The sequence below is a fragment of the Cydia splendana genome, chromosome 5, assembly GCF_910591565.1.
Source record: "Cydia splendana chromosome 5, ilCydSple1.2, whole genome shotgun sequence".
NCBI lineage: Eukaryota > Metazoa > Arthropoda > Insecta > Lepidoptera > Tortricidae > Cydia > Cydia splendana.
Genome location: NC_085964.1, coordinates 8,903,803 through 8,913,381, shown reverse-complemented (window position 1 = coordinate 8,913,381; position 9,579 = coordinate 8,903,803). Strand labels below are relative to the sequence as shown.

The 9,579-nt window shown below is 35.4% G+C and overlaps 1 protein-coding gene across 2 annotated transcripts; it reads right to left on the bottom strand.

Moving 5' to 3' along the window:
* Window positions 1-1,730: 1,730 nt before the first annotated feature.
* On the bottom strand, window positions 1,731-8,814 carry LOC134790604 (protein Mo25). Of its 2 annotated transcripts, none has more exons than XM_063761458.1 (7): window positions 8,737-8,814; window positions 8,323-8,508; window positions 8,122-8,238; window positions 6,455-6,597; window positions 4,879-5,047; window positions 3,606-3,875; window positions 1,731-3,108 (listed from the first exon to the last, which is right to left on the bottom strand). In XM_063761458.1, exons 2-7 carry the CDS (start codon window positions 8,449-8,451, stop codon window positions 2,929-2,931), a joined length of 1,008 nt encoding a protein of 335 aa, XP_063617528.1. In that variant the 5' UTR covers window positions 8,452-8,508; window positions 8,737-8,814; the 3' UTR covers window positions 1,731-2,928. The 2 variants fall into 2 exon arrangements, with proteins under 2 accessions (XP_063617528.1, XP_063617529.1); XM_063761459.1 differs by having other exon boundaries at window positions 8,635-8,769.
* Between the last annotated feature and the right edge of the window lie 765 nt (window positions 8,815-9,579).

The window sequence follows — 9,579 nt, the reverse complement described above, 5'->3', positions numbered from 1 at the left end:
ATTAAGGAATCTAATGGCAGTTCCCGTGTCAGTACCTAAACAATGTGACTGTTATTGCATATTTTGTGTACCGATATTTGCTAACTGGTCGCCGTGGGCACTTCCCAAGAGTTATATAGGGACAAACACTTTGTACAAACGTTAAACAGTAGGATTTCATATGTCTATGGGACGAATAGAAGGTAACCGCTGGTTCTTACGTACATTTGAATCTTTACACCGCCAACGATTACAGTTTAAAATCAACCTTATTTCATTCCAACAAGGTTCACTATTGCATGTTATAGAAAATAATCGTGGCGCTAGTAAACAGGGTCGCGGTACTGATAGAAGAACTTGATAGTAAGATCGAAGTATCAAAATTCATCTGTGGTAAGTTTTTGGAAAATTAAGATCCATTAACGGTAATTTTATAAATATTGATATTTTCAGTGACGACGTTGACTGCTTACCCTATGTCATACGAATCCAAAAGATGAAATATTTAATTTAGATAAATAATTATCTGAAAAGTTTGGGGCGCTTACTAAGTCTGTGATATGATTCATATTGGGAAATAACCATCCAACTATAGACCTTTTAATTTTAAAAAGTACCTATATCCAAAATTCCAAATTTGACAGATATGCTTGTAAATATTTATATTCTAATTGGATAGTTCAAGATAATTACTATCATACATGATGTACAGCGGGGTTAAATAATATGCTCGTGTCTAATAAAATAACTATAACTGGAAATGCTGTTTCTTTTTGTCGACTTTGATGCCCGCTTTCCAGTTTCCACTAAAAACGGGGAAATTACCGGAAACTGAGGCTAACGGGAGTAAAATGGTACTCCACCATTTCAGTGGACGTGTTTCAACTTATCGCCAATCGTTGCGAATTTCCTACTTCTCGCACTTGTATCGTAATGTACTATTTTGTGGCACCGTAGAACCTTAGAGATAATAAGAGAATAGCTTAATAACATGATACAATTTTGCCAAACAAATAAAGCATTGCCTTGACGACACAGAAAAACCCTGAAAGGATACTTTAGGTGTCACGGACACGTCGCCAAGCGCCAACTACAAATGTATGTAATTGTGAGAGATAACGTCACTGTAGGCACGAAGTAGAATAAGGGTCGCATGCACCAAACTGTCTCTCCACTACCCTTTTCCAGGCATAGTGCACCTAGCGACCACATACTCGCCAATAGAATTCCAACCTTAGGAATCCGATTTAAGGTTCATATTCGATTGATCTTTCGGGAAAAATTACTTATCATTAAATGAATCATCAAAGCTGCATAAATTTTAATATATTTGCATTTTTTGGAAAAACCTTGTAGTTTGGTGCGGCCTGGAAAAGGGTTTAAGCCCTTGCTAAATCACATTACATATTTTCATAGTTCACTGCTGAGTGACGTTCCGTTGATCAGTCCGCTAATTGTGGTTGGTGCAACTGGCCCTTACAGAGGGTTATTTTTTCGCTCGTAGGATTCACGGGATAGAAGACTTTGTTAAGCCAATCCACCAAAGGTTTGTACAGTCGCTATTAGATATGTCAAAACAGCCAAAATGCTCAATAATATCTGAACATGCATTTTAACGTCTTGACAGATGCTTGTACAGATATTTGTGAACACCTTTACCGCTCCTATATATCTGGTGGCGACTGTAAGAGCCAGTTGCTTGAGAGGTGATGGTAGAAATAATGAGAATAAGTAATCAATTTAAAAGTGAATCAATATAAATATCTTAATTTATTCAGTTTGATAGAATGTAACTGCATTAATGATGTTGACAAAATAAAATCGATTTACATTAGGTATGTCAAAATTACGACTGTTATGCGACTCTTCCTAGAAAATGAATTCAGCCATTTAAAATATTTGGACAAATTGCAAACCGACTTTTTATTCAGCCATTTAAAATATTTGGACAAATTGCAAACCGACTTTTTATGATGGGATCTATACCTCACTTCTCTGTATAGGTATTCAAAGAGGCAAGTGTATCCTAGCAAATATCGTCTTATTGTTATAGGGTAATTCAGTACTTCCGAAATGTGGATAACTAATTAAATTTGCTTACAATAAGTATTTTTTTATGAATTTAAAGTAAATAGCTGAATACATTTTTTACAATCTGCATAGAAACACTAAAGAGATCTATCTGCAAATTTAGCATATCTTATTAAAACATCCAAATAACTACAAAGCATTTATGCAACATAAATAATGTTAACGACATCAAAGTAGTGTTGAAAGTATAGATTAATTATACAACCAATACTCGCAATACATATATAAAATATACTTCATGTTCAACAATTTATACTTCTGATCTAGATACAAAAGAAACTTAAAAACAAACTATTTTCGAAAATGTCACGTACAAATCTTGTCCTATACCGTAGATCTTGGGTTCCTACTAATTAACGATGGCCCTACCGGCGTTATAACGTATACAAAACATTCAATACTAGATACTTATTGTGTTCATGTCTTGCGTATATCAAAATACTCCTAAACACTGCACGAATGATTTTGGTAGTTCAGTAGCCTGTACTTGCATTTTTCCTTTCTAAGAAATATCCTTGTGCTGCTAAAATACGGGCGAGGAGCATTCTGACGCGACATATCGACTGTGACTCCGGACTCGTCGCTCACACGTCATATAACTAAAAATGGTTTAAACAACTTACAAAACACATAAGTCAAACCATTAAAATAACATTAATCCCTAAATCTTTATTAAAAATGTTAATTTGCTCGTAGCACAAATATACTTTCTTCCTCTCATCACAGACCAAATGTAAATTCCGTTTCTAATTCCAATGTTAACTGAGCTAGTCCGCCAGTCCGGTGGCTTAAGCAATTAAATATAATAGCATCTGTAACTAACGTGGTGTAGGAAGGGCTGATGAAATGCAATAATTGTTAGTGTTCGGACGGCTTGAGCTCTTTGATTTGCTTTATGAGGTAAGCCTTCTCGTCGTTGAACTGCTCGTCCTCGGAGCGGTCCGTGTGGAACTTGGTTAGGAAGTCCACCAGCTTGTCCTGGTTCCTTAGCAGAATGTCCAATATTGGTTTTGGTTTATTTGGATTGGCTACGAAAACCTGGAACGACAAAAATGCAACATAATTAAACACTTTTAAAAAATTGTATACGTCCTAACTAAAAGACGAACGACAGGTAAAGCGACATAACATAGGGGCTACCGACTATGTACTGGAGATATTATGACGTTTAAATAACACTTGCACAGTCTGGGCTATCAAAATCGCTGCCAACTTAGCTTGGTCTAACTCTATTAAGTTTTATTTTTTGAAATTAATTGAAGTAAATTGACTGTAACATACGAACATACAGATGGACGGACGGGCGGGCATGACGAAACAATTAGGATTCCGTTTTTGCTATTTTGCTTACTCAACTCTAAATATGGGCAGAAAAAATGTATATATTATTTGCGAAGTTATTGCATGATAAACGATTGAGTGTCGTGTGTACCAGTAATAAAGAATATATTGGATCACTTTCTATTGACACGGTTGGGTGGCCTTTCTACATGTATGATGCGTAATATATTTAAAAGAATTATTTTATGAAGTACCTTAAAGACATGGAAAGCCTCGAACTGTATATTGCGTGATTTCTCTTTTAGCATGTTCATCATAAGTTTCAGATTGTCCGGGTTGGTGATGTAGCGGGTCATGATGGAGAAGTTGTGCCGGTCGAGCAGCAGCTCCCCGAGCAGCTTCAGGCTCTGCCTCCGGGTCACATAGTTCTCGGAGTTCAGCAGCCGCTGGTAGTGGCTGAACACCTTATCGTAGTTGGCTTCTAGAAACTCAGCACATAGCATTTTGTGACGTGTTAGCAATTCCTGGAACAAATTAAAAATAAGTACTTTAAGTTAATGCTTGTTGATAAACATAATAAATAATAGCATTATCTATAAATATGATACATTATACAATGAATTAATGTGTAAGATTGTTAAATTCACAGATAGAAAAGTACAAAAGATGTGGCGTCATCGCATTAATTATGATCCCAGATCACCATCATTATACACACTTTAAGAATATGTAAGTATATGTATGTTGCAAATGCTAACATAATTTGTAAACTTTAAGACCATGAGCTTACTGTTGAATAACATTCTGATTAGCGCTGGCACGGCTAAATTTAAAATTATTAAATAATAATAACAACACACTACTACAAGTACTTCATGAAAACAGTTGTGTCCTTGAATGCACACTTTCTGAACATTTTGTGGAGCAAGAAGAAAGAGATGTGCGCCACACACCAACCATCTCTCTTGTATGCTAATTCACGTACCTATGTATTTTGTATTTTTCCTTTTATTCTTTTAATATATTGACAACTAATACCTAAACCACTGTACTGACAGTGGTATATTCCTTTGCTTCACACAAACGTCGGAAAAGGACGCGTTATGCTATGCAGGTTCGCTCTCTGTTGGACTGACCGACCTGCCATTACTAAAACAACTAAAAGCACAAATGCAGCGAATAAGAAATACCACTTCACCTGAATACATCGTGTAAGGATAATTATTTATTAATAGCTTATATTTTGATCATTCTTACTTTTATTTATTATTAGCTTATAAAAGAGTATCAATTGACACATGCTTGTCACTGGTTCCCGCCATGTTGTATTGTTATAAAAAGGCGGGTACGCAGTGACAAGTGGCCAGTTCGAGTACGGACTACGGACAAGTTATAGTGAAGACGTCTTGAATATATTGTACATTGGTTGTTATTATGTTTGTAACAAACAAATAAAGTTAAAATATTGGTACAAGTATTCATTTTCATCATCAACCCGGTAATAACCCAACAATCGAATATACCCACCTTAAAAGTAGAGAAGGCATCTGAGGCAATATCAAAAGTGGAAACTTCTACGTAACGGAAGAAATTGTAAAAATCGTCTGAGTACAGCATAATCTTCGCCAGGGCCTCGTATCGGGCGCACTCCCGCAGCATGGTGCCGCAGTTCGACGCTATCTCCTGGTGCTCGTACCTGCAGACAGTCAATATGTTGTGTTACCTACAAGTTTACAACTGGTAATAGTGCGCGTTGGCAGACCCTCACCATCTTGTGGCCTGAATCGGACACATAACTCTACATTGACACTTCACGCCAAAGCAAGTGCTGCCCTCTACAGTCCACATACGTTTTCTTGTGCATTGTAGGTTCTGCCAGCTTGTGGGCATTAAGGATTAAAATAAATAAGGATATAGAGGATTAAAATCGACATTTACACAACCTAGACAAAGCCCCATTTCGATGGTTCAACAACTTTCATACAATAGTTATTAGATACATATATTGTAACTACAGAGTACAATGAAGTGACCGTAATGTAACAAAAACCATTTAAATCGGGCTTAAACTGAAATCTCTTTCTTATCAAAGCGTTTGGAAGAGATGTGCGCGCATGGATTATGACTGTTATAAGGGGCTGTCCATAAATTACGTCATCGATTTTTGACGATTTTTGACCCTCCCCCTCCCCTCTAAAATCATCCTAAAATCATGCTTCGAATAACCCCGTTTCCTCCTAAGTCTGCTACCATCATCATCTGATGCCCAGACCCCCCCACCCCTAATTTGAAATGACGTAATTTATGAATAGCCCCTAAGTTGCAAAATATTATGCAAAAGCATATTTAGTTTGATCATCAAACCACATTAATTGAAACTCTTCAAATTAATATCTTACCCATGAAAACTTTAGATCCATGTGAATATGTTTATTTATTTATTATTTTTTTTGTAAAAACAAAATACATTTAATAACATGCACCTTACACCGCCACAATATTAAAGTATGTATGGTATTGTTAACACATTCGACACCGCGTACCCGACTCTCGGGCACTCGTAAACTTTACTCAGATGCCGGCATACCCGCTAGTCGGGCAAGAGCTATAAACCTACACGCGACGCCGAAGTGCCCGACAGGCGGGCAAGCATTGCATCTTCACTACCTCAGGGCTGCCACTGCCACTAACAGAAAAAATTGTAAGTCTTCTGATTATTATGTGGTCGAAAAGTTGGTACAGTTGATTATTATATTTTATTACTTCACTTTGTATTTTTATTTACTTTACCTAATGCGATTACAAAATAAAAATTCTTATTAGTTGGTTACGTGAAATTGCATACACGGGTATGTATCAATAGGAGTTAGAATTAGGAGAAGAACAAAACGGGGAGCCTAAACAGATGAGACAGCAGATTTAATTTTATCCACGTACTTATACGAAAGTTACTTGGCACAGCCCTGAGCGTCCGCCGCTTGCCCGACTAGCGGGTTCGCGGCGTGCGGCATTGAGTTGCACGTCGTTGCCCGACTAGCGAGTACTGTCGGTTTCTGGGGTATTGTTTGAAATTTTGCCTGGTTGCGAAAGTGTTAATACATACCCAGACATTAAGGTGAAGAGAATCTCCGGCTTGGTGCAGATGTACTCCACAGTTGGTGACCGGGTGCCGATCTGACGCCTGAGCACATTGTTGAACACCTGCGCCACATCTTTCTTGCCTTCAAAGTCGATGCGGTTCAAGTTCTGAAATTTTTTATATTTACTGAGTGCTTAAGTTCCAGAGTTAGATAATTTACAAAATTTATACAAGTCCAAACTATAGTTCGTTTTTTTTAGCATTAGAAAGAACTTGAAAGAAGGTAAGCGATCTTGACATGTCTTTTAATTGAAAAACGCTTTTTAAAAATCAGTAACTATTACTTATGAAAGGAGAAAAATATAAATGATCGTATTAGATTCATAATTGTTACATATTTGCCGTAACTTATTTTTAAAATGTGTTTTTCAATTAAAAGACACATCAAGATTGTTTACCTAATGCTAAAAAAAACGAACTATACAGAAGTGCTTTATTTTTTACAACCAGAAATTAGACTCAAGAATTCTTAACCCCTTATATTCATGAAACTTTACAAGCCTCAATTGGTTAATTTATATTTTATCCCACTCTTACAAATACATAACTCAAAATTGCAGAATAAAATAAACGATTAATAGCCTCATTGAGGCTTGTAGCGCATTTATAAATTTTGCAATTAATATTTATGGAAAAAAATAAACAAAGTATAGAACTCTAAGTTCAAATGGCCAAAATTAGCCAAATCAAAGAGTAAAAAAATAAGTGATATACAGTAAAACAAAAAAGTGACTCTGGACTAGGCAAAACTATGGTACAGTCAGCAACAGAAGTTGCTAAGCGGGCCAGGTGTTCAAAATTATCTTGACACGACTTTATTGTTAAGAGAATAAGAGTGTGTCAAGGTAATTTTGAATACCTGAATTTTGTGCTGCTGACTGTACTATGAATGATAGACTTAGTAGAGTCCAATATAAAATAAGATAAAAAGAGTGTAACAAAACTTGTTGATCAAGCCCAAAAACATTGATGGAGGAGTTTGGCGAAAAAAGTAAGAGACACCGATTGGAAAGCTTTGGAAGAGGATGACACAAAGGGAAAAATAGATATTAATAAATACATTCAAAGTAGGCACAGAATCTTATAAACTTTAATCGTAAAGCTGGTTCCTTACTATGCTTTGAAAATATTCATGGAAATGTTTAGTTTCGTTAATCCCATGTGCCAGTGATAAACTAACAAAGTGCACCCATACTAGAGTAATGACAATATTGTTATGATCTCATTGAAATGTGCATCATCAAAAAATTACATTACACATTTATGGATATTTAGAGCATGATATGTAAATGGCTACTAATTTCCTTAACACAACACTGTCATTTTTCCCCAATGAGTCTTGCTATTGAACAACTATTTAAATTTTTTCAAAGAAGTTATTTCATTAAATGTATTTATTTCCACATCACAAGTTTCTTTTCAGAAAGAATTATTCATATTAACCCGATTAAATTTAATAAATGATGAGTCAGGCAATATTGATTTCATATGCAATCAATGAAACACATCTAAGAAAGTATTAATCACACTTACATATCAATTAGTTGCACAAGATAACCCAATTACTAGAAAAACATATAAAGTACTCATTATGTTTACAATAAAAACAAAACTATAAACATTTTATGTACCTGAATCAAAAGCAGAAGCAGGTTTGTGTTGTACAGCTCCTGAGCTAGCTGTGCCACAATGATATCTGTCTGTGGCTCCGCATCCGACGTCCCATACAGCATGTTCTTTATCAACACCTATCACAAACATAATACACTTCAGTACCTGTCAACAACCTATGCATACTGATACATACACCTACAATATGACAGTTCACATACCAGATTTTTGCTCACATCTTCTTGAGCTTTTTCTGCTTTCTTGTCACCCCTTTCCAGCGCAGTCACTGCATCTTTTAAAGATCGCACAAGCTCCGCAGGGCTCTTCTGTGACTTACCAAACAGAGGCATAGTATTTTGATGATTTGGATAGATGACCGAAGCAATTCTGTCTACATAAGATTTTACCTGCAATCAATGGCACGGCGTAAAACACAAAAACTCAAGAACACTGCATTATTTGGTACTTAAACTATTATTCACGAGATAGCAAAGGAAATAAAAATGAGATTTGTCAAATATGAAATACGTTACAAAAATAGCGTAGATGCACAAATGATAGCTTTATAGGTCGATTGTTGCACTGATGGTTTGAAGTTGTTCGTAAATACACGCGCAGAACAAAGTGTAACTCACTTTCAGATTAAATTATTACAATTTCCCCTAGACCACAGGCGAAACGAACGAACAGCTGTGATGTCAATACAAATATTGCCAGTAAAATGAATGTCATGAACTTTACATTTTATTGAAACGTTAATAGTTTTTTATACATTTACTAAAATTATTATAATCACATATTAATTTAATGAACAGAAATAATAGTTAAAAATACAGTGTACAGTTTGATTAAATTAAAATACATAATTTTGTTTAAATTTTCAGCGGATTAAACTATTACTGAAACAGTTTTGTGTTGCCAGCAAAATACAAAACCACCAAAATAGAGTTATAGATCATAGACTTATAATATATAGAGACGGTGTCTCAGCGAGCTGTCACTGTTGCCACTTTTGTTTAGTGTACGATTAACAATGAGGCCCACGTTGCTGTAGCCATGTCGATAAAGTCATATCGATAAACTATCGACATTTCTTGCAATTTTAATTTTACTTCAAAGGCTTAACGATATCTAAAATTACCAAAAACGCTTTTATTCTTTATTGTGGTTATCAGATCACAATTTTATAGTCACGCCCCAGCAGGGAACCAAGGGAAAGTTCAGATATTTAATTAAAATACATGAATACGTCCTAAAATAGGTGTTCCGCAATAATTGAATTATATTATTATATTATAATATATTCATTATCCATTAGCATTTCAATTATTTTTATGTTTAACGAAGATATTGAAGCTTCAATTAATCGCTATTTCGTTCCGCTGTGTAGCGTTTATCGATATATAACATGATTAAAATCGACTTTTCACATCCTTAAAAGAGCACACATATACGCTTTTACGCACACATACACAGCC